At 29.7% G+C, this 27,581-nt stretch overlaps 2 protein-coding genes across 2 annotated transcripts; both read right to left on the reverse strand.

Annotated features, from left to right (window-relative positions):
- Nucleotides 1–7,189: 7,189 nt before the first annotated feature.
- On the reverse strand, nt 7,190–11,016 carry LOC109815555 (plasmodesmata-located protein 8). The gene is made up of 3 exons (XM_020380305.3): nt 10,116–11,016; nt 8,603–8,713; nt 7,190–8,519 (listed from the first exon to the last, which is right to left on the reverse strand). Exons 1-3 carry the CDS (start codon nt 10,867–10,869, stop codon nt 8,515–8,517), a joined length of 870 nt encoding a protein of 289 aa, XP_020235894.1. The 5' UTR covers nt 10,870–11,016; the 3' UTR covers nt 7,190–8,514.
- A 9,123-nt stretch (nt 11,017–20,139) lies between these two features.
- On the reverse strand, nt 20,140–21,396 carry LOC109815547 (auxin-responsive protein SAUR36). Its single transcript, XM_020380299.3, has one exon. The coding sequence runs from the start codon at nt 20,984–20,986 to the stop codon at nt 20,501–20,503; it is 486 nt and encodes a 161-aa protein (XP_020235888.2). The 5' UTR covers nt 20,987–21,396; the 3' UTR covers nt 20,140–20,500.
- Nucleotides 21,397–27,581: the final 6,185 nt, after the last annotated feature.

The following is a 27,581-nucleotide window of genomic DNA, read 5'->3' on the forward strand; positions in this document are numbered from 1 at the left end:
TAAAAATGGGTCACCCACCATTGATGCATGCCTCACAGGCATGAGGGGGTGTATTGGGAAAAACCCAAGTCCCGCCAATCCTAGATCATTAAAAAGGGTCACCCACCATTTATTCACGTACCAAGCTCAATAGTGCTGGACGTGAGGGGGTGTATTGGGAAAAATTCAAGTCCCACATCGACTAGAGATTAGGCAATTGAATAGTATATAAGTGGAAAGCAACTCTTACCTTACAAGCCGGTTTTGTAGGGTTGAGTTAGCCTTAATCCACTATTCTAAGATAAAATATACCCTATCTATAACATAAAGCTTGTTCTAATGGACAATGTTAGGACATTATTGAGAAGGAATGGGTCTTGAACCCTTTAAATATGTTAGGAAAAAATAATTCACTTGCGTCAATTTAAAGACAATAATCTTATTATATTTAGTTTTTGAAAAGAAAAATTCTTGTCAACACTCTTGCAATACTCAACTTCCTTTAAAATTAAACACCTTATGTAATCATGTATGACTTCCAGTGATTACACATAGTTCAACTTTTCTTAAAGTCTATGATATCGATCTCCTTTCTAGCTAGAATATATAATTTGAAAATTATAATTCTTGACAAATTCAAATCCACAGAAAAATTAAGAAAAGTCATCAACTCAATAGTCTCATATACGACTTTGTTGTATCTATGGTAATGTTCCTTTTTTCTTGTTTTTCTAGATCTCTCAAAATTAAATGTTTTTAAAATTCAAGGTTTCCTGTAAAAAAATAAAAAAAATAAAAGGTTTTCGATATCCATCCTCAAGTGTTTAATTTAATTTTTTTGGACTTACAAGATGCAAATTATAAAAAATAAAAATAATAATAATAATAATAAATAAAAAGAAGCACAACTATAATCCTCTAAAGAAATAAAATAAGAAGTAAAATGAAATAATATATTTTTTATTAGCAAAAATTAATTTTTATATTAGAATATTTTAATAATTGACTTGTTTTATTTAGTTTCTTTTAAAATATTTAAATTAATTTTTATTTATGAAATAATTTTAATTTATTTTTATTCTTATTTTCTCATCTTATAAGTATTTATAATATTGAAAGGAGACGAAGATATTTTTCTTGGGGAGGGTGGGGACCGAGGTGGTTCAAAGATTACCGTCCTACAATAGAACAGTTAATTAGAGGGTTTTTTATGGCACAAAAATACAATAATGATTACAGTCGGCCCATAACTATTAAATTTGCTTTAGCCCACATTCAATTTCACTAATTAAACTAAGGTGACCAATACCCACACTTCTCACTAATTAATTTAAGCCTTCCTCGAAAAAATTCGTCAGGTTCAAATTTTAAAATTAGATTTTTATTATTATTATGATATTAGTAGAAGTATTCTCTAGTTTCCTTGAGATTAATCTCTCTAAAAATCTTAATTGCATTAAAATTATTCTCTCTAGCATTGATTTTAAAATTAGATTCGAGTTATTTTTGTAAGGTAATCACTGGTACAAAAATAACTTTTAAAATTGGGATTTTAAAATCGGTTAAGAGGGAATCAATTTTAAAAGTGAGGCGGTGATATTTTTTAATTAAAATCACTACTTTTAAACTCGGTCAAATTTTAACCGATTTTAAAATATTTTAAAATCAGTTATCATTTAACCAATTTTAAAAGATGTCTTTGTTACTATTTTTAAAATCAATTATTTTAGAACCAATTTTATATATATTATACAAAATCCATTCTAAAATACTCGATTTAAAAAAGTATATCATGTTCCTATTTCTAAGATTGGCCGTATAAGAACCAATTTTGTATGTAATATACAAAATCGATTCTTTTATAACCAATCTTAAATATCTGCGTTCTCCACTTTCTCAACTTCGTTCTCCACTCTCTCGTGCTTAGGGATGACAAAAATATTCACACTCATGAGTATCTACGGATAAAATTCGCTACGGATAATAAATGGATAAGCTAATTGGGTACCCGCGGATAATAGAGACGGATAATTTTTTACCCGTTTATAAACGGGGCGGGGGCGGGTATGATGATATCCATACCTGCAGGTACCCGTTTAATAATATTTCTTAAATATCCTAATTATCTCTATACCACATAACCCTAAAACTACACTCTCTCATCTTTTTTCTTACAAAAGTGAGGTTAATGAAGTTACCAACATGTGTTAAGCATGTTATAGAATTATGTTGGATGTAATTTGATTAATTTTCTAGCTTTGATTGGACCAATAAAATTTATGTATTTTAAGTTGTTTACTTTCATTTGAAATTATGAGATTGAATTACTGTAACTTTGTGATGAGACTTTAACTTGTGAGATTGATGTATTTTAAGTTATTGATTATCTTGTATTTTTATTATTATTTCAACAAAATTAACATTAAATACAAGTTCAAAATTAACATTGAATTTTTATTTTTAATATTTCAATGACATTAAATATAAACTTAAAATTATTTGTAATATAAATTTTTTTAATTTCTTAAAAAAATTATAAATATCCATGGATATTCGTGGGTATGATACCTGCTTAATGGATACCTGCGTGAATATGAGGTAGGTATGTGGCCAATTTTGTGAGGAGGTGTTGAATCTGGGTACAATGTGAGCTGTAGTGGAATCTCCCCCTAGAGGCAGTTGGAGAACAGCGAGGTTGAAAACAGAGGAGGGGGTTGGGCTTGTCAGGAAGTTGGAAGAGAGGTCCCAACAAGAGGTTGTTGAGCGAGAGTTTGTAGATGTGCCCATTGTTGTAGATGGGGCTTTGGAGAGGGGATTCGTTATTTGACTTGCTAACTGATTTATTTTTGCTATTTTTTGCAGTGTTAATGAAGGTTACCTAAGATACAGTTTCAAGCACTGCAACACATTGCGAGTGTGGCGCTATCAGTGTTATCAACTCATCAGGTCTTATTCTAATAACTTGAGAACCTCAGTAAATCATGTAACCATTTTTCTGCAAACGTGAACTCACTTTACAATGTAAAATTCTTCAAGAATCTAATTTTCTGCAGTAACTCTTTTTTCACAAAATCCACAAGCTTAAACTAAATGTTGTACATGTTATCTATTATCACGATTATCATATGGTTAATATTTATGATTATATATATTTTGAAATTATAAATAGAGCATGATTTATAATTAATAATGAAAATTGCGAAACATGTAGCAACACCAAGAAGGCATAACCGCGATTCATAATTAATCATGAAAATTATGAAACATGTAGAAACACCAAAAAGGCATAACCAAACACATGGGGCGGCAATGATATGATATATAGCATCTTATTTGTTGATAAATTTGTTGATGATATCCCTTTTGAGTTTTTGAATAGCATAGAAGGGAAGGGTTGGGGGAACCAATGGGCCCCACAAGCAACTAGATATGTCAGATGTTTGGATTGGATAGGTAGTAATTTTTTTGACACAAGTCCATGCAGGATACTTAATCCTTGACACATGGGTCGGTGGTGATGCATATTATGTATGATAGCATCTGGTATGGTCATTTGTTTACCATCCCTTTGGAATTGGGAAGAGGAAGAGGTGAAGGGAAGGGGAGACCAATCCATAGTGCGTACAAAAATTAATAACTTGAGAATTAGTTTGATTTATCACAAATAGTTACTCATCTATATTTAAAGAAAGGAAGCTAAAAAGGAACATTAGTATATGGTTTGGTTTGTTTTTAGCATGCAATTAACAAAGCTTATGACTACTTTTAGTCCTTTTTGGAACTTGAGTCAATCCAAAAAAGTGGGAACAAGGCTGAAGAAATGCAAATTTACATTTAAAATTGAATGTCTGACTCAAATAAAAAAGTTCACTTGACCCCTTACTTTTCTGAGTAAGTCTACTTTTATATAATTAATTATAATTTTTTTATAAAAACTATTTCCTATCATTAATAATTTGTTAATATAGTGCTCATTGGCAACTTCTTGTTATTTTTCCTATTGACAACATAGTTGTATGCATTTGCTCGTTGCATAAACCTCCTCTTGTGGACTTTAGACAATTATTAGATAAGTAAGTTGTTTAAAAATATCTACTTTCTTTTATTGATTATCAATACATTAGACTTTAAACTATAATCATAATGTTATTCTATCATTAGGGCCATGGAAGGATATCATATACTTAAGGATTCAAAGTTGAAGAAAAAAATGAGTTGAGTCTCTCCTAAAGTAAGATTTTAATTCTAGCAATGATAATTTTTTTAAGTAATTTTGTTTTGAATTACTATTACTGTTGAAATTGATTTTATATTCTTTTTGTAGTCTCATAAACAAACAAAAAATTATGAGTGCGGATACTATGTAATGAAGACAATGCATATTATTGTCGATTCAGAAATAGTATATAGGTGGATTGAAATAAGTTTTACAATTTTGAAAGTTTTTATTTTAAGTTCTCATTTTATATATTTTATGAATTATTACTAATTGTTATATTTTTTCTTAATAAATATTTATAGATCGATCACCATTATCACTAGAAGACATAAGCACCATTAGGGAATAATGGGTCACATTTTTTATTGACCATTACATTAACTAGTTTGGGCTTATGTTTTATAGTATTACTTTGACTAGTTAAGACTTACATTTCATTGAGCAATGTGATCCATTTATGTATTACATGTATTTAAAATTATTCGATTATATATATGGTTGACATTTATCATCTCGTCTCATTTGTATGCAATTTGATTCATTGAGAAGTAACATGGAAAATATAGATATTTTGGTTAATTAAAAATATCTGAATTTTCTGGTATTTATTATTTATTTGCAGCTTTTGTTCTGAGACGCTCCCAAAACAAGTCAAACATTTCAAAAAAAATTCACCACTTTTAAGATCGATTATGCAACAATCGATCTTAAAAGTCCTAGTTTTTAAAATCGGTTATTCCATAACCGATCATAAAAGTTAAGATTTTTAAGATTGGTTATGAAACAACCGATCTTAAAAATACACATTTAAGATCGGTTTATAACCAATTTTAAAAGTTCAACTTTTCAAAATCGGCTCTTTTAAGATCAGTTAGAGATCCAATTTTAAAAGTTAAAAATAACTGATTTTAAAAGTCTTTTTTTCGCTAGTGAATATTGGATTATCTTTTGCATTGTTTCATTCTTTTAAAATAAGAATTACATATTAATAATAAAATTATAGTTAAAATATATTTTTAATCTCATAAAATGATAAGATTTCAATATTGATCTTTATATAAAAAAATATTTTTCATTTTATTAAATTTGGAATCATTAATTTTATTTTATGAAAATTTTTTAGTTGAGATCCTCTAATTAATATATATATATATATATATATATATATATATATATTATTTTTATTATTCTAAAATTTAAAATTATTATTTTTTATCTTTAATAATCATTTTAAGAATTAAGATGGATAATAATATTTTATTTTAAAGATTTATAAAAAAAAAATTAAGATATCATGCATTGACATGTTATCATAGACAATAATTGAAATTATCTAGAACAGTCACTTTACCTTATAATAAAACATTATTGGTTGATAATTATGACATAATAATAGGGACTAAATAATAATTTCAAATTTTTAAAGATAAAAAAAATAAAAATTTTATAATGATTAAAATAAAAACTTGTTCATTTTATAGTATTAAAAAAATATGTCTAAAATTATTTTATTTAATAAATAATATTGTATATAACATTATCACAATGTGAAAATTTTAAATTAATATCGATTGGTATCAATTTAGACATTTATGTCAAATAATAATGCTAACTCGCCATTAAAATACTTTCTTTTTTCTTTCAATTTTTAACATCAATGACCTACGCTACTAATATTAGGGGTGTTCAAATTGATAAATTGAACTAAACTAGAAGAAAACTAAACTAAACTATAATAAATAGTTTATCAAACTAAATTGAACTAAAATAAATATTGACTAAACTAAACTAAACTATTATCTACTTTAGTGCACTATAGTTTTAGGAGTTTGAACTAAACTATAATATCAACTAAATAAAACTATTATTAACTATAAACTAAATTGAACTACATTAAAAAAAAACATATTTAAAATCAACATTTTTATATTGAGCTACCAAATCATTGATATTAATTATGAATTAACACTACTATAATTTTTTTTATTACATGCGATTTTTTCTACGAATTTTTCATAAAAATTTGCAAGAAACGTTGTTCCTACAAATTTTTTTGCGAAATTTTATCTACAGGTAATAACTTCGTGGATATTATGTTTTGCGAATTTTAAAATTTGCAAGAAATTTTCCAGCGAAATTTCTTGCAAAAAAAAATTGTAGGAAGGTTTCCTGCAAAAAAAAATCGCAGAAAAGTTTCCTGCAAAATAAATTCGCAAGAAAGTTTCCTACGAATTTTTTTGCAAGAAATTCTGTAAGAATATATTTTACGAAAAAAATTAAAGAAATTACTAATGATCACAATGAATTTATCCAAAGCATTTGTTTTCACGCCCCAGCATGTGATATATAATCTTTTAAATTCTAAGATTGTAGATTATAAGTCTAACACTCAACCATACAAATCAACTTATAAGGTAAGTGTTGCCTCAACCTATATATTCTTTAATTGTTTTATTTTCAATTGATGTAGGACTTAAAGTTTTTTTAAAATATTAAACTTATAAATTTAAATATTTTTTTTGATTTTTCTTGCAGATTAAAATTGACAGGAAAATTCGCAGGAAAAGTTACCTGCAAAATTCTTCTACCATTTAGTAAACATTACTTGCAAATTTATTTTTGCAAGAAAATTTACAAGAAATAAAATAAAATTCTTACAATATTTTCTGTAAATTTTGACCATGGAAAATTTTTTTGATGATCATTAAAATTGTGGCAAAATTTGTAAAAAATTTCTTGTAGATTATTTTTCATAAAAAGATTTATAGAAAATATCTGTAAATTATTTTTATTAAAATAATAATATTTTTTAGCATCAAAAATAAAATTATTTCGATAATAAAGAGATAAGTTTGTACATATATATATATAATACATTTTTTTTAAATTTTTATAATATTTATATTAAAAATATTGAAAGGGTAATAATTATGAAAGGTATATAAATTTTTATTCAATTCATAAATAAAAATTATTTTTTTTAATCCTATAAATTAATTATTTATTTAGAACTATAGTGCACTAAAGTACTTTTTATAATAGTTTAGTTTTTAAAACTAAAACTTAAAATATAGTTTAGTTTAGTTTTTATAAAAATTAGTTTAGTTTTTTATAGTCTAGTTTAGTTTAGTTTTTACAATAGTTTAGTTTAATATAGTTCTTTGAACACCCCTAACTAATATTGCCAAAAAAGAATTGTTAGCATTAATATTACCAACAGTAAATAATAATTTTCAAAAATATGATATTATTAATTATAGTTAGTTAAGTCAATGTTAATAAATATTTAAATTAGTGTATTCATAGTTGAGATTAATATTTTAATTGAGTAAAAAAATGAAAGTTTTTCATGTCTTCCTTCTCTCTTTAAATATTTCAAATATCTCTTATCTCATATATTTTGAATTTTAAGCAGGTCAAATTTGAATCAAATAAATGATTTAGTCAAAATTTTAAATAATATTATAATAGAGATAAAGTCAACTCAACTTGTCCCTTGGTCACTTCTAAGTGAGATCAAATTGTCATTTTTTTAAAATATTCTTTTTATGTTAAAAAAATAGTTTTCAAAATATAAATATTTTTTCAAAAATCTTTCCAAGTGTTTTATATAAAGCGATGATGTGCATGGAAAAAAAAGTTGGAAATAAAACCCCCTTCAAGCTATAATTGGACAGATTTGAAGCCCAAATTAAGAATGTGAAAGTCCCTACTGAAATCAAAAGGGACCCAAGGGAGACCATGAAGACATGTCGACCCAAAAAAAAAAAGAAAATTGAAAATTGAAAAATATCATAATCAAATTTAAGGATTCTACTACTACTACTAAGCATCTATATATGTTAAAATGAAAATTTTGAATGTTCACAACATAGCTTATGCCTTGTTGCTTATGTGAATTGGGATTTGACCCAAATTATCACTTGTCTCATTTCTAATTAGGAGCTTTGCAGTCCACAGCCAAGTTTATTAAAACACAGAACAATCTTGATTGCCCTTTCAAAAGAGCACTAATTAAACAAAATAGAAAGGCCAATTAAGAAAAATGCACACACTTTATATACTATTAAAATAATGTTGATGTATATGATATCACAAGGGCAAGTGATTTGGCAGCCTTTTTGAAGTTGATGGATTTGAGAGTTTTCCACTTTATAAACTATAAGATAACATCCACCTTCTGAAAAACAATGTATTAATAATAATAGCACAAAAGTGGAAGCAACACTTTCATAAAATCTAAACATTAAACAAACATTTGCTGACATTTTGAATCATTACCCCTTTCCTTTGAGTGTAACACTACCTCCTTTATTTTAACCTGCATTTTATTCACAAATATTGATCATCAGCACCATCATTCTTCATTATAAGCATTACAAGATTAATAAATTAAATGGTTACCCATTGCTCTTCGGCATATTGAGAGAAGGACAACTAGAATGGCTAGACCTGCAAGTACTCCCACAATAATGGCCACTGATTTTCCCACTTGGTCTTCCTCGTTGGAAGATTCTGCACAAAACACAAAGTTGCTGAAAAACAATGATCAAAATTATTGGTATACTAAGCATGAAGATTTTACAAAGAAAACTGCTATAATCTCGCATGATTACACCAATGTGTGGTATTTTTTTTTTTTTTTAAGTTTAAATCACAACTATTCTATACATAAATCAGTCATATTCGAGCCATATAAGATGATTATAAGTGATAAGAGTGAAACTATGAGTATTTAAGTTGATACTCAATATCAAATTTGAGATTATTAATTAAAGTAAAACAATATACCGATGTTTGATGTTTGATAAACACAATGGTCGGTTGTACTTTCTAGTCAAATAATGAAGGCAAACTATTTAATTTTGAAAGCAATATAAGGAAGATTTTGCATTTCACTTGACCAAAAACATTATTAGTTTAGACATTGGAGAAAAGAATATAAAGCTTTGCAGTGTCTGAGATTAAAAGATTGTCCTTGGATTCCATAATATCTCATCTTTAATACTGAAATTTAGCTTTATGCCAAATTATGACACTAGAAAAGAAAAAAAAAAGTTAGAAATGGTGTGGTTCTCTAGTGAACTGGTACTCTAATAAGCAAAGACAGAATAAAATATTGGGTGCTGAGAGATTTAACCAAAAGTAATAAAACTTAAAGAAAGTAAAAGAAGACGGGAATTGCAGTGTGCATTTCCCTATGTAAAGCACCAAAGTAAACACTTTGCTTCATAAAAAGATTACATGTTGACCGTTGCATTTGACAATCTGTTATGTACTAGTTGTATCCTGCATGCTTTTCACCTCCATTTTCACTTCACTTAGAACAAAGTAGTCCCTAATGTCACAAAGTTTCTTTAAGTAATTTCAATCATACTTTAAATTTCAAAGTAATCTCAACATCCTTCTCTTTCTCTTCTCCCCTAAGAATTAAATCAATTCAGTCTTCATCAATTTTTCATTGAACAAATGCTCAACAACAAATTCTTATCCCGTGAAGTTGGCTACATAGCTCACACAACGCCATTCAACTCGGTTAAAGATCAAAGTTTCAGGGAAGAATGTTTAATGTAAAGCCTTTAACAAATGCTCGATGTGAAGAATATTTAATGTAATTAGCATAGTTTTAAATTGCAGTGATAACATAAAGGTTTTTTAACTCATCACAACTACAATTGCGACCATATTACCCCCTCGATTTTCCGTAATGTCAAAGATTACACTGCAATTGCGACTGTAATTTCAATTTATAACCATGACTAGTTAGATTTAGTTATAAACTAATTGTAATGGCTACCCTTTAAAATAGAAAAGAAATCCTAAGTAGAATTTGTTGATCTAAGATAAGAATATGTTCTAATTTTTCAATGGCTATATTCTAATGAAGAAAAAATTAAGAATTGGAAATCAAATTGACCTGCTTCATCATAGTAGCCAGCTTCCCAATACCTAGCATAACATTGTGCCAAGAACACATCAGCTGATGCTGCTGATCCACACACACTCCTAACCTTTGCAACTGCTTCTTGAAGGCAAGAGGAGCAATCAGCAACACTTAAATCTCCCAAACACAGTGCAAACCCTTCAACAAAACCTGAAGTACTCACTCCAAATCCATTAGCACCTTGCAGATCACCAAGAACATCATCTCTACGCCTCAAGAACTCAGCATCACTTGCCACTGCTTTGCTGCACCTCTTGTACCAAAGGCTTGTGTCAGGTTTGCCAAGGAAATCAACATGCTCATATCTTACATAACAGCCTTCAAGTTGCAAAGATGCACCAAGTGCCAAGGGACAAACCAAGCCTATTTGGTTGAGACAACTTTGAATACATTTTGAGCATTCAGTTGGCCTCAAATCAGCCCTGCATTGGTATAAGCCATATATGGACCCCTCTGGCGGTGATGTGCTTCCATTTCCAATGGCAAAGCTATTGTAAGAAGTGTCAGAAGATGAGCCAGAAACTGAAGACAGAAAGGAGTTGAGGTTGGCTCCAAAGGGTGTGTTTGGTTGGTATTTTTCTTGAGAGCAGCCAGCATAAATGAAGGTGTGAGCTCTAGCAGTGTAGCCTTTGGCACTAGGAATTGAAGAAAAGAGAAATAGCACATAAGAGAGTTTCAAAGCTAGAATGATTCTATGAGTGGAGTATAATTGAAGGATTATGAACATTTTTCTTTCCTTGTTTGCCTCAATATGAACTTAAATTTCTTTCATGGTTATGACAATATCAGAGTGAGGTGGTAGCTGCTTTTTTTTGTCGTTTCTCACGTGATGCCTTTTTCTATAGTGAAGTCTCATGATGTTAAATGCTACATTTGATTACTCATCAAGTTTTACTTTACCTGAAAACTTTATAAACTTGAACTGCTATTCATATTATTTTAACATACCAAATTGAGCTTAACATATACTTTTAAGAGCATTTTACTTGAATATAATATCAATTTTATTTGCCTATGAACCAAATTGTGAACCAACTCACCCAAGTTACATTGAAGTTCAGAGATAGCTAAATTTACTTTTTTAATTAATTAACTCTGATGTCTGACATCCTAATTCAAAAGTACACAATCAAGTGCATCCTCATTCCTTTATGATTTATGACTCCAACTGCTTATGGGCAAAATTATGGACTGCAATGAGAACTTTCAGCTGATATCTTCAGAGAGGGAATAAAAGAATATATTCTCTCCACTTTTTCTTCAAACCGTAAAAGTGTTGGGTTTTTGGCTCTCTAATTATACAGAGAATAGGTCCAAATGTATAACACTTAACCGAATAGAAAGGGAGAAGATCAGGCACTAGGATTGACAGAGACCCATTATTGAGAGAGAAAACACTGGCAAATAAAGTAAGAAAAGAAAAGAGGAAAAATCATTGTGTATTTTCACATTCCTACGAGGCAACCATTTTCAAATAGCAACCATGTTAAAAAAATTTCATGTCTATTGAGTGTTTATAATATATTTTTCAAAATCGGATATAATTAAACCAATTTATGCATCAGTTCAAAATTCAATAGTTTAAATATGATTAAATTATAATCAAATCAATATTAATCAAATAATAACTATTATTATCAATACAAAAATAATATTAAATAAATATAATATCATAATTTTATAATACTAAAACTAAAATAAAATGTTATTTATAAATTCTTAACATTTAATATAATATAATATTTAATTTTAAATTTTAATAAAATATAACAATATCTATTAATAATAATTTATTTTCATTTAGAATAAAAAGTATCAAATTAATATAATATATATTATAAAAATAAAGATATTATAAATTAACATACATAATTAAATTATATTTATAAGACAAGTATTAAAAATAAATTATTCTAATTTATAATTTTTAAATATTTGTTGTTATTAAAAATATTTTAGACCAACTATACTGATGTGACCACTTTATTTTTGCTCTACTTTTCTTGATGCTCCTTTTAGATTCTTACAAGTTTAGAGAAATATATTTCTACTATTCAACTCTATTTTGAGTTATCATTATCTAGAACTTTTCAATTAATTTGAACTAATTTATATCACCTCTATTTGGATAATTTTTTAAAAAGATATATTATGTCTATCAAAGAACTTAATTAGTAATTTTTATTAGGGTCTACTTTCTTAACCACATTTTTTTTATCCACAAATCAAACTTAAAATCTTGTTTAAAATTAAGAAGATCAAGTATGGTATCACTCAATCAATGACTTGTTGTCATTGTTTATTTAATAGTTATTTGGATAATTTAATAATTATTATCATTTATTGTATGTTAATTAAATTATACTTTCTATAATTCCGCACTTCTTCAATTTACCTGCCTATACGCTTTTTGTATCACTAATTTTTTATAATTTTTGTATAATACATTAACTTGTTTGTTTGATTAACGATTCCCCTTGCTCTATTGAGAATTTAATCCCAGGTGTAACGCTACCTCCATTCTAGCTTCTAAGCACAATCTTGTGTGTCTCCATTTTATGTCATAGAATTCTTGGTAAACCCATAGATGAGTTTCTCTGTCTTTGAAAATTCACTTTATTCCAATTGGAATTTCTGTTAAACACCAACCACCATCTCTTAAATCACGGTTTTCTCTTCTTTCCTTCTCTTTTTCTTTCAAAATTAAGAAAGTAATAAAACTCCTGGGAAAAATTATGTGTATTTAGCTGACATTACATTAGTAATCACATCAATTTAGAATTTACTTCGGAAACCGAAAAGTATGTGTAATGTTCTCAGCATCTTATTTGTTCTGTTTCTTTGTTACTATTATGTGACACCTAACTCCTCTTTCCCTAGATTGTCCAAAACTTGGGAATCACATATTTCTAGCCAAGTATTGGACTTAAAAGAAATTCATGTGCTATGTGCCCCACAGAGGATTCAACAACCAACTTTTAGAATTCAAGAATGCTATATTTTAATGGCATAGATATTGAACCAAGCTTTTGATTGTTTCTCCTGTTCTGGATGACCACCTGTTAGGCAACTGGCATTAAAAGAGAGAATAAAAGGATAGAAGAGAGAAATAAACAATACTAAGAGTATTTGTTTTTGGTGTGTATTAAACCTTACAAGGTGCCTCTATATATATAGCATAAGGAAGAGGCAAGCATTACAAACTAAGTGATGTGGGACTTAATAAGTAAGTTAAACTAAACAATGTGGGACTACTTCAATTTTAGAACTTAGACTACATACTTAACAATTCTCCCACTTGGAGTCTGAGTTCTAGTTAGCTTCCTTGTAAGCATCGAGTTCATATGCTCCTTCGCCTAGTGCAGCTTTCTTTATCTTCAATTATCCCTGAAGACCAGCTGAGGTAATGCAGAGCCTCAGTTTGTCAGTTGTAACAGTCTTAGTTAGCATATCTGCTGGATTTTCTGATCCTGAAATCTTCAGCAGAGATAATTCTTCATCATTTATCAATTCTCTAATGAAATGATATCTTAATTGAATGTGCTTGCATCTAGAATGGAAGACAGGATTCTTCGCAAGACATATAGCACTCTGACTGTCACTGAACAATGGAGCGTTCTTTTGTTCTTTCCCTAATTCACTGAGAAAGTTCTTTAGCCAGATCATCTCCTTGGCTGCTTCTGAGATAGCTATGTACTCAGCTTCGGTAGTTGAGAGAGCAACTCTATTCTGAAGCTTAGACTTCCAACTCACTGCAGTTCTCCCCAAGGTGAAAATGTAACCAGTGGTGCTTTTTCTAGTGTCCAAATCTCCTCCCAAATCTGCATCAGAGAACCCTTGTAAAGTGAAATTACCTCTTTTGAAGAGCAAATTTATTCCTGAAGTACCCTTCAGATATCTTAATATCCACTTTACACCTTCCCAATGCTTCTTCCCGGGATTCGATAGGAATCGACTGACAACTCCAACAGCATGTGCTATGTCAGGTCTGGTGCACACCATGGCATACATTAAGCTCCCAACTGCTGATGCATATGGTACTCTTGACATGTGGTCCTTTTCTTCAACTGTCTCTGGAGATTGCTTCTTTGAGAGCTTCATGTGAGTTCCCAAAGGGGTGTTCCTGATTTTGGCATCTCCAACATTAAATCTGTCATATTTCAGACTTTTCAACTTTAAACCTGTCTGATTTTCAACTTCTGTTTTCCATCTTTTAAACACAGAAAACACGTCAGATTTATTTTTGAGAAAATAAACCCATACCTTTCTCGTAGCATCATCGATAAAGGTGACATAATAGCATGAGCCTCCAAGAGATTTCACTGGAGCTGGCCCCCAAACATCTGTATGCACCAATTCAAGCCTTTCTGTTTTCAGTGTCTTTCCTTGCCTTGAGAAACTAATTTTTCTCTGTTTTCCCAAGATACAGTGTTCACAAGTGCCGACATCTACGTGCTTTAGTTTTGATAACTTACCCTTTGTCGCCATTAGCTTCATTCCTTTCTCACTCATGTGCCCAAGTCTTTGGTGCCACAAGAATGAATTATTGGCAGCCTCAGTAACTGCTATCATGTTCTCATCTGCAACCATGTAAAGTGACCCTCGCTTCTTTCCACGAGCGACAATGAGATTGCCTTTCTTGACTTTCCATGCTCCATCTCCAAAAGTGGTTTCGTGCCCTTCATCATCCAGCTGCCCTACAGATATTAAATTTCTTTTTAAGGCAGGGATATGTCTGACATTTTTCAGTGTCCAATGGCTCCCACTTGAGGTCCTGATGGCAATATCTCCTTTTCCAACAATATTCAGAGGTTTGCCATCTGCAAGGTAAACCTTTCCAAACCTTCCAGAAACATAGTTAGTCAACAATTCATTAGAAGGAGTGGTGTGGAATGACGCACCTGAGTCCATAATCCATGACTCAATAGGACTATCTAGGCTGCAGATTAATGCATCCTCTATCTCGTCAGTTGCTGCATTTGCTGATTCATCATCGTCACGTTTCTTGTGATTCTTGTTTTTCTTCGGAGCTTTGCATTGATTGGTAAAGTGACCTCTCTTGTCACAATTCCAACAAACAATGTCATTCCGGAATTTTGGTTGACCTTTAGCTCTTGACTTTGATCTTCCTCGGCTGTTGTAACCTTTTTGAGTGGTTCTTCCTCTACTTTCAGTATTTAATGCTGAACTGGAAGTAGAACTGGAAGGTTCCTCGGAATCTCTCCTGCGAACATCTTCGCTCAAGATCAGGTCGCGAATGTCGTTGAGCTTCAACTTGTTATCCCTTGCAGAACTGCTGACTGCAGTAACAGTTGCAGCCCAACTTTCCGGTAATGATGACAATAGTATCAATGCCTTCACCTCATCTTCAAATTTGATTTGTACTGACTCTAACATAGCAAGAATAGTGTTAAAATCATTAATATGATTAATCACAAGGTTACCTTCTCCCATCTTAAGGTTGAACAACCGACGCATTATGTGTACTTTGTTGGCTGCAGATGGTTTCTCATACATGTCTGATAGTGTCTTCATCAGACTTGCAGTTGTCTTTTCATTGACGATGTTGAACGCGACATTCTTGGCCAATGTCAGCCTGATCACGCCAAGAGCCTGTCGATCTAGCAAGTTCCACTCTTCCTGTTTCATATCGTCTGGCTTCTCCCCTATTAAGGGTTGATATAACTTCTTTTGATACAGATAATCCTCTATCTGCATCTTCCAGAAGCCGAAGTCTTTACCATCAAACTTCTCTATCTTCACCTTCCCTTCTTCTAATGCCATTGCTCTGCTGCTGAGAAAAGCTCTTGCTCTCTAAACTGAGACTCTCTCCTCTTAAACTGAGGAATTCTGAGAAAAGCTCTCACTCTCTAAACTGAAGATTATTCTTTTCTGTTGTGGAAGATCAGATAAAACTGCAACCACAGAGCATACTAAGAATACTCTCCTCTCACTCTCTAAACTGAAGATTATTCTTTTCTGTTGTGGAAGATCAGATAAAACTGCAACCACAGAGCATACTAAGAATACTCTCCCGAACCTAGAGCTCTGATACCAGTTGTTAGGCAACTGGCATTAAAAGAGAGAATAAAAGGATAGAAGAGAGAAATAAACAATACTAAGAGTATTTGTTTTTGGTGTGTATTAAACCTTACAAGGTGCCTCTATATATATAGCATAAGGAAGAGGCAAGCATTACAAACTAAGTGATGTGGGACTTAATAAGTAAGTTAAACTAAACAATGTGGGACTACTTCAATTTTAGAACTTAGACTACATACTTAACACCACCATGTTATTGCTCTAGGTAGCTGTCCAAAGTTTCAGGTTATGGATCCAATTATCCAAATGAGATTTGGATTTTTGTTTCAAATCATGTGATTAAGCTCTTTCAAGATGGAAAGGTTAGTGAGTTTAGTCACTGTTGGCTTAGGTGGTGAAAAGGCCGGAAGCAGTTCTAGATCTATAATATGTCCCCATCTTGATAAGATCAAAATATTCATAAAATCTAATAAAAATAATTTTGATCTCTATCTGCTTTTTTATATATAGAGAGACTGAGAGAAATGATTTGTTTATCCTAGAAGTAAGTCTACTTAAATTTGATTCGTTCAATAATTCATATTCTATATCAAATTTTAACGATCCAATTGTTAAATTTAAAATTCTTAATATATAGATCAAATCTACAAATTTTTAAAAAATTTGAAAATTATTTGATACTTCATTTTATTAATTCAAATTAATGTATAAAATGATTTTACGATTATCCATCAATTTGAATTAATGAAATGAATTATTAAATAATTTTTAAATTTTTAAAAAAATTCACAGACTTGATCTATACATTAAAAACTTTAAATTTAACGGTTAGATCGTTGAAATTTGATATAAAACATGAGTTATTGAACGGAATAAGTCTAAGTAGACTTCCTGAAATAAACGGATCCTTCCTCATATATATATATATATATATATATATATATATATATATATATATATATATATATATATATATATATATATATATATATATATATATATATATCAAAGTTGTTTAGTGGAAAGTTAGTTTATCTTCTCTTTATATTTGGTTGGTCATGAAGGAGGAAGAGGAGCAATGTTTTAAGTTTTCAATTTTAATATTTACAATTAGATTTTGATTAAAATAAGTTTCAATTCTATCTTAAAACTGTGATATCTCTATTATATAATATGTATTGCTTTCATGTCAGGAATTGATCATTTGTTTGTTAGACATTTTTAAGTGGTTTGATAACAATCTTACAGCGAATAGTTATTAGACTTTTATCAAACATACAAATTGTTGCAAGTAGTAAAATAGACAAAAGCTTAAGTATTGAATTGATATGAATCTGCACTACAATTAATTAATCTAATTTGAAATTATTATAAAAAATATATATTTAAAAGATTATTTAAATAAAGATAAAGAAATATTTTTTTAGGAAGACTGCATCACAATGCTATTGATGACAAGTTGAATAATCCTCACAATTGGCATTTGGGGGCCTTTTTTCAGCACCATATAAGGGATCTTAGCAGTTTTTTTTTTTTTTACATTTATGAATTTTTTGGGCCAAGATGGTCTATTACTAAAAGTTGGGCCTAAAGAGTCCAATCCAGAACACAAGGTGTTGAATCCAATGGATTGATGGAATGCAAGTTCAGCCATGGCATAATTAGTATGATCATTGTTTCTTAATTTCTTGAAGGATATATAATTAGAATACTAAGTTTTTGCCTTTTCAAGTTAGACATATACTCATGAGGTATACTACTTTACAAATTTATGAAAATGAACTAGTAATCCCTTTCTAACAATTATAAGACTCATTATTAATATATTGGGTAGACTCTAATATTGAGCAGATTCATGCGTGTGGATCACTAGCTCCACCAGGTTGCTGACTTGGAAAAATGATGTGTGAAAACTAAAGTAAGAGTTGGTAATGTAGAATTAGAATAGAATCAGGACAAACAAATGAGAAAGAAGTAATGGAGAACTTGCTACTAACGCGCAACCAAAGGTTGAAATTTTCAATGTTTGAGATTCTGTTATGTCCATAAATAGTTGCATATTTTATACTAGTGTTGTATCTTTAGAACCTTCCTATGTTGAGTAAAATATAGGTCTGACAATGCATATTTTCTAGCTACCACCAGCTCCTCAAATTCAGAGAGGCTACTATTTATTCATCATCCTATAAGAGTGGTCACATCTCTATTTTCTTTCTTAAATCACCAACATCTCGTACAGTTATGGCAACATATTGTTAATCAAATTACACACATTGTCAGTTAAAGATTTGTGTATTGTAGTAATCAGTGCACAACAATTAATAAACTTGGTGAAGAAATAGACGAATCCTTAAAATCCATGAAGAAAAAAAAGTAGAATTAAAAGTGAGAAACTTCATTTGAATGGACCACATAGATTAATATATAAGCTATTGTCCTATTGAGCCTTTTTGGTCATTGCACACAACAAGTGGAGGGTTACCTTCACTTCACATCTGATGGAATATAGAATATAAATATCTGGGTTTGCATTAGTTACATTAGAGCACCTCCAACGGGAAGTGCTTATGCTGTCCCTTAAAAATAAGCTCCAATGTTTAGAAGCACTTTCCATTGGAGTAGTTCTAGCTGGCATAGAAAGTTGCTTATCTTTTAGCAACGGAGCTTCAACAAGCAACGTTGCTTAGCTCTTATTAACTGTACCAAATTTTATAAAATGTAGTGTGAGGTGTCAAAAAGTGTAGTATAAGTTGTAAAAAGTATGAGTGCTTATAAGCAATTTCCATTGGAGCAAAAATTATAAAAATATAGTATGAGTTGCTTATGAGTGACGTGGCACAGTAAGACCCATTTAAAGTGATCGGGAGTTGCTTATTGTAGATGCTCTTATAGGAATTGTGATGGAGACACTTTCGGTGAGAAAACGTTGTGGGATGGTCCATGTAACTCTTTCAATGTTTGCTTTTTTCTTCTCTAAGAGGCAAAAATAGTGTACCCAATTTGTCCACACTCTGTACCTGAATTGTGAACCTCATGAGTCATGGGTCGTTGTGACCTCTTCTTTCGGTGTCAAGTTGGGTGTGTGACCCTTTCTTTCCTTTTTTTGGAAAACACACTATTTTGACACATTTCGTCTAACAAATTTAATATTGATGTTACTAATGTGAAGTATATATTGAGTTTATTGATTATTAGTTTATATAAAAAAAATTAAAAATTAAAAAAAAATTGACGTGTCATAGTAGAAAATTTTCTCTCAAATCATTTTTTTTTTCATATTGTATTCCATACTTCCATCCTTCTTCAATCCACAAAACTAAACAAAATGTATATATGAATAGGGGTTTTCTTATTAGAGAAATCAAACTTGATACAAGAATTAATATTTACAGAGAAATGGTTTTTATTTCCATGGGAATTACCGAATTAAACTTGATACAATAATTTACAACAACGTTTGACGGTACTCATTGCTCAACCTATGGTTATAAGAATTGGGTTATTTTTTTATGTAGGAAAAATGAAAATAAAATGAAACAAGAAAGCTTATGTTGTACAAGGACTAGACACTCATATGTAAGACAAGTGAGGAGAGCCAGAAAGGACAATCATTCCAAATGAGAAGAAAATTAATAAATTTATCGCCTATAACAAAATTTATAAATAAATAACACAAATTGAATTTCATTGCAGTATCATTCTATGATTGATTTTCCTATTTTATATTTCAAAACAAAAAACAATTCCTATTATGTTCGAATTCCATATTCAAAATTACAATTAAATAAAAAGAATTGATTCAATACATTTCTAATGGTGCATGGTATATTTGAATAAGATTTCGAATCAACTTATATTAATTGAATGACACATTATGTTACGTTGAATCTTCCACATTAGTCCCTTAATCTTCCAAAAAGATTGATCTTCATAATTAATTAATAAAGAAGGAAAGGAAGAAGGTAGAACCAACAAATTATAATGATTCTGAATAATCTAACATGCGTGATTGTGAAACAAATCCCGTATGATAGGGTAGAGGAAACAGCAAGAATTTCTTGAAGAGGTAATGATTCATATTTTAATTCAACCTATACACAACAGTATCACTAATTCTACTCTATGTTCAAAACTCCATCTACACCATCAGAATCTAAAGTCTAAACCCAACCCATTAATTCCTAACTAGAACAATAACCTCGACCTAATATAAGAACAAAAAATATCCCAAAAACAAAAAATTCCAAAACCATCATAATAATAACTCTTAATCGTCGTCACTCATCGAAATTTACCAAATCTTGAAATGATAGCCGTCACGCGAGTCTTCGGATTCTGCCGCGCAAACCCGACCCGGATGCAACCCGCTCCTTGACCCGCTCAAACTCAGTGAGTTGACACGGAATCGTGATCCCACCCGGGTGCTCGAACCCGAACTCCTTCTCCGTCTCTTTCAGCAACTCACTGAACAGAGGGTGGTTGAAGTAAATCACCGGCACAAGAACCCGCCGGAACTCGCCGTCCTCCTCTCCGACGTACACCGCCAAGTGACCCTTCGGCACCGGCGGAGCCTTTTCCAGATCCGACCCGATCGGTAGGTAACTCGACCCGGTTTTCTTCCGGCATAAGGACCTCGCTCGTGTCCTCAGATTTCGTCCCCACGTGAGAAGCTTCGTCATAGGATTCCCCGAAGATGATGGGCCGCCACCCAGACGCGCGTAGTAGTATCTGGGCCGGGCCCTGGGCCGACGGAAGATCCATCTCGTGACCCGAATCACGCGCCTGCCGAGCCTGAATTGCATGACCTTAGGAAAGGAAATTCAACGAACGAGGGAAAAAGCAGAAGGCTTATAAATGTAATCTTCTCTGGATTTCTAACGAATGTGGGACTTTTAAAAGGTAGCAATCATGAGAAGGGCCATGGATCCGCGGTGGACATGGCAAGGCGAAAGTGGGTGAGGCAAATTTCAGAAAGTGATGAGGGTATGTTTGACATGGCAATCAATGATGAAACCCCATAGAGAAAGTTTCATTCATTTGGTTTATGATGGATGCCAAAACTGTGGTTGAAAATTAGTGTGTTTGTTTTTGGATTATTTGTGTATTTTGGGGAGGATGAGTGTTTGAGAGTTTTGAGAATAAAAAAAAGAGAGAGAGAGATTGAAGAAGTGAAAGAGAATGGGAAGCGTTGGTCTAATGAAGGTGGCGGAAGATTTGGAGAATATTTATAAGAGAGTGGGAAGGTTCAATGAAATAGGTGTAAGGTAAGGTTAGCCTCGATAACGGTCAAAGGTAATAAAATGAAGGCTTTTAGTCTCTTGAATTTATTTTTGGTCCCTTAAATTTAAAATTGTTATTTTTAATTTTTGTAATTTTTAAAAGTTTTGTTTTAGTCTCTTAGATCATCAATAACATATTTGAAAATGACTAATTAAAATAGTTATGTAATATCAACCGAATTTAATGTGATATTTTTACTAATAGGGACACTAATAAGTAGATTTTATACAATAATATTTGATAAATTTCTTAACGAAATTTGAATATAAGGACTACAATAAGATTTTTTGAAATTATAGGGACTAAAAATAATGATTTTAAATTTGAGGGGTCAAAAACAGAATTACCTTAAATTTGAGAGACTAAAATCGTATTTAAACCTAAAATGAAATATGACGTGAAGATTCACGAGTGTCGCATTTCAATGTATCCAAATTTAATAAAGGATCATATTTTTATTGTTTTTATTAATAATCTCTTTTTTTTTGTTCCTGTATTATATTTTGCAAATATTTGCCAAATCTAATTATGGAAATTCTTACCTTATTCTTTTTTTTTTCTAAGAATAATTTTAATTTTACTATTTTCTTAATAATTAATAAAAGAATAATTTAATGTTTTCTATACTATTAAAGATTATGATCATATTATAATATGCATAATAATTAAATATAGGTTAAAATGATTTTTTAATTTGTGTAATTTCACTTATTTTACATTTTATTTTACATTTTAGTTCTTATAGTTTAAAATATATTTTTTATTCACATTTTTTAATTCTTTTTAATTCATATTGTTAATTTTTTTGTAGCATCATTTTCGTGTAAGTGCATGAACTTATTAAATTTTCATGGCCATGATGTATTTGGTTTTGTTGAAGATGATATGTTACTTAATGGTTTAGAAGAAAAAATAAATAAAGAGTCTGGATGATTTATGTGGATTGTCAATATTTACTATGATTGAATGTGATTCAAATGAGCGATCAAATTGTTGATAACTGTGTGGTAAATCATTGAGTGACTCACCACCATCTAAAAAATCAAATACATCATTGTTTCATAGATTTAATAAGTCTTGCATCACTCAATCAAAAATATCATTACAAAGAAATTAATGACAAAGATTAAAAATATTAAAAAAAATATAAGCATAGAAACTAAAACAAAATATCTTAAACTATAAAAATTAAAAAGTAAAGTTAGTGAAATTATAGGAATTAAAAATTTATTTTAGCTTTAAATATATAATTTAATGCATATATGTATGTCAAGATTTTCAATTTAGTCTTTATACGTAAAATCTCATTAAATTGGTTCTTAAATATATTATTATTGGTTTGATTGGAAACCATTAACATTGTCATACATTTTTTTTATTCAGTCCATATATATGCAGCACATATATAGGAACCAAATAAAAATAGAGTAAATACTCAATTTGATTCTTGAAAAATAGTAGAAGTGACTAATATGTTCCTAAAAGATTTTTTGTGTCATCTGGATTACTAAATTTTAACTATGTCATAAAAGTTAGTTCTTTCATTATACTTAGTTATTAGTTATATTAGTTTCTTAAACAATTGATAGTTAAATGTCAAGTTGACAAATATTATCTCTCTCAATTGGTTGTTCTCTCTCCTAATCACTTAATATGAACCCTAATGCAAGGCTTTGGTATTCCAACCTACAATGAACACTTTATTATGTTTAAATATTTTGGTCATGGGTATTGAAGGTTGTATTTTGGTCATGGGTATTTTCGTAGGTTGTAGTTGGGTATTTTAAGATTCACTACAAAAAAATGGCATTTAGCGACCACCAAAATCGGTCGCTAAATTGTTAAAATCAGTTGCTATTTACTTTAGCGACCGAATTTAAGTAGTCGCAAAAACCCTGGTCGCAAAGCTATATAGCGACCAAGTCACCCATCCCTCTATTATTCCAAGTCAAACACGCTTAATTATGGAGTTCTTATGAGATAAGCTACCGAAAAGTAGATGCATGTTGTTAGTATAGGTAGCACAAATTAATTCATTTAAATCATCCTCAACTATACAATCTCAACTTATACTATCTTTATATCCTTCTCATTTTGATGTGTCCGGACCGTTATAATATATAATAATATATAATAATTATATTTAATTATTCTTTATTTATATATATACTTATTTTTATAATTAAAAATTTACTTATTTCTATTTAAAATTAATATTATGATACAATCTAAATTATTTATTATAAATTTAAAAGTTTAAATAATAAATTTTTATATTTTAAAATGAGAAGGGTTATAATAACACTGGTATAACTTTTACTAAGTATTACACTACTCAATAATTTTATATTAAATGTGAATTTTGTAAATCCAACCGTTAGATTGAAAGTTCATATCACTTTATATGTTTATATCAAGTTTTGTTAAAATTGAACAACAACTTGAAGGTAATTATAGTGCTCATATTTTAGTATATTTTGAAATGTATATATTACGTTAATTTTATTTTACAAGAATGAAGTATCAAATCATCTTGAATTCATATAAAATTTTGTATATATGATCTAAGAGTAAAAAACTTTCAATCTAACGGTTGAATTTATAAAATTCACATTTAATATAAAGTTGTTGAGCGATGTAATACTTAGTAAAAGTTACACTGGTGTTATTATAACTCTTCTCTTTTAAAATATTATTTTTACAAATTAAATTTTAACATTTTAAATAAATTATTAATTAACTTGATATATTTATTCATCTCAAATCTAAGATATAAAATTCAAAAAATATATTTATCCTTGTTTTATTTTCTAATTATCAACCATTAATAAAATATTAATTTAAAATCTTATCAAGTTATATCATAATATTTTCATATCAAGTTTAAAACCAGATATTAATTAGTTATAAAATATGTTAATAAATTTCAACACGAAACTTTAAAATAAATGTGCGAATAAAAAAAACTCTATTAAAACAGTCACGTATTCTATTTGATAGAGAAATAAGCAAGGAAACACATTGTGATGTATTAAAAAATGATCAAAAAGAACAAGCGGGTGGTTTGTCCAATTAGTTAAGTAATTGATCTCATGTGTTATTGGTGTATATATTTATATATATAATTTATTTTATAATTTTTATTTATTAAACTAATAGAACATTAATTATATTTTATCAATTTTAGATTTGTTTGATAAATTTTTATTAATCCTTATATAAGCCAATTATTTATAATTTGATGGAACTAATGTGTTTATATCAATTGAACTAGATGTTTAAGTCAATTTTGAAAATAATAATTAAAATAAAATAAAATTTATGAAAAAAAGTTTATTTACATTAACAAAATTGGAAAGCACAATAAATCATGTATTTTCATATTATCTAATAATAAAATATTAAGCATCATAAAAGAGAAATAAATTTCTCAAGAAAACAAAAATAAATTTTCTAGATAAATTAATATTTAAATTAGTCCAAATTTTTTAAAAAAGATTCAATTAAAAAGATTATTATTTAATTTTCTTTTATAGCATTATGTTTCTCATAATTTAATACATCATGATATATTAATTATCTATTTTAAATTATATAATTTGTATTATTTCAAAAAATAAATTAATTTTATTGGGAGGGTTACGATTTTTATTTCTTATCAATAATATTTTTATCATTATAAAAATAATATTTTATATTTTTATATTTTCTTTCATTTAAAGAAATATATTTTTAAATTTTTTAAGAAATTTACATTTAGCGACCGATTTATATTTAGTCGCTAAAAATAAATATTAATATTTTAATTTTTTTAGCGATCGATTTTCATTTGTTCGCTGCAACTGTTATAAAAAATAATTTTTTTTTATTTTTTAGCGACCGATTTTAATTTGGTCGCTAAAATTATTATAATAATAATATTTTTTATTTATTTTTTTAGTGGCTGATTTTAATTTGGTCGCTAAAACTATTATAAATAATAATATTTTTATTTTTTTTAGCGATCGATTTTAATTTTGTCGCTAAAACTATTATAAACAATAATATTTTTATTTTTTAGCAACCTATCTTAATTTGGTCACAAAAATTATTATAAATAATAATATTTTTTATTTTTTTAGCGACCAATTTTAATTTGGTCACTAAAATTATTACAAATAATAATGTTTTTATTTTTTTAGAGACCGATTTTAATTCGGTCGCTAAAATTATTATAAACAATAATATTTTTATTTTTTTAGTGACCGGTCTTAATTTGGTCGCTAAAATTATTATAAATAATAATATATTTTATTTTTTTAGCGACCGATTTTAATTTGGGCGCTAAAATTATTATAAATAATAATATTTTTATTTTTTTAGGGAACGATTTTAATTTAGTCGCTAAAGTTATTATAAATAATAATACTTTTTATTTTTTTAGTGATCGAAATTGTTTCGTCGCTATTTTAACCAATTATTATTATTTTAGCGACCGGTTTAGCGATCGATTGTTGGCCACTAAAAATTCGGTTGTCTAAATAAAATTTGCAACCAAATCATATTCGTTCGCTAATTATGTCGTTATTAGCGACGGAAAAAAATCGGTCGCTAATTTCGGTGGCTAAATTGACTTTTTTTTGTAGTGATTGTGAACTCTAAATTATAGAATTTGGAGTTTAACAAAATAAGTATTTGTTCTAAAAGATCTCAAGTAACGATGCATTAATCGAATATGGGTGTTTTTGTTGTAACGACCCGCCATGGTCTCTATACTTAGTGGAATCGCACTACTACTAGTGAACTAAGAAAATATTAAGTTGGATAACTTATACATACAAATATAGATAAGAATAAAATAACTAAATTTCTTAAATACAAAATAAAACGTCACATATGTACAGTCATCCCAAAAATAATATTCCTTAGTGCCGGTCAAGCACGAACAAAACCGTTACCTAAAATGGTAACCCTAACACGAGGATCAAACTCCCCGTCTCGCAGCGGTCACCTCAATTCCAAGCTAGCCCTGACCTACTCTCATACCAAGTATGATCATCGCAGTTCCACCACATGGAAACAGAAGGGTAAGCTAGAATTCACAAATCAATCATACAAGTAAAGAACAGTAATCTATACTACACAATCATCCAACCATCAATCATATTCATAGAGTCACACCATACACTCTATCCAATACTACTCATGCATAAAATACAATGCACCAATCATGAAGTCAAACACCATACTTCATCATATTAATAATCATGCAATAAATGCATCTCATGACAGATATCAATGCATATCAATCATCTAATGCGTCGTCACGCATACACCTAGGAGATCTCTGTAACAATAGAGCTGTATAAGTGACATTCCATCCTACCGAAACCACCCCAACCGTTTTCACGCCCAATGCGCCCGCTCAGTCACAGCTAAACAGGATATATAATCCTCACTCGGGTTTACTCGGATGATGTCACTTACACAATTGAAAGTCCAGATCCACCGTCAGGTATAGCACAGCTGGGTACGGGCTTACCACAACCTTGGCATGCATTAACCAAGTCAATTGTGGAGTTCGCCCACCGACTATCCGCAAGGATCCACGCACCTTCCCGAGTACTTGGTTAAGGGAATAACCCTCGACCTCATACCCCGCTCCAACACTAGCTAAGGACTTAGAGGAGACTCACCCAACCTAGTGGCCTATCTGAGCACCACTCTCCCAAATCCAGTGGCCTCCCAGAGCACCACCCTCATATATCAGTGGCCTATCCAAGCACCACTCTCAAGAGACTCTATGTGAGCTCTTCTAGTTCAAAAATATTTTTCCTCTCCTCAAGTCCTAGGCTAGACTCATGCCATAAGGCATCACATGCAATCATGCATCATTGTTGAGATTTCCGTTGAAACACTTTTGTTATAATTGTAAATTCGTTTAATTCTATCAACGGTCTCAAACACGGCAAGTATACCGGCCGTTCAAGTAGTAAAAATATCATATCCACAGGGATTAGAAGGTAAAATAAGCATTTATTGACTATTCGTGACTAAAGAATAATTCCAATTTCATAGTTTGTCATGTGAATTCAAAGTTGTGACTATTGGAATGAAAGCTATAAATAAATATTGGTT

The sequence above is a fragment of the Cajanus cajan genome, chromosome 3 (assembly GCF_000230855.2).
Source record: "Cajanus cajan strain Asha chromosome 3, NIPB_CcT2T_4, whole genome shotgun sequence".
In the NCBI taxonomy this organism is placed as follows: Eukaryota; Viridiplantae; Streptophyta; class Magnoliopsida; order Fabales; family Fabaceae; genus Cajanus; species Cajanus cajan.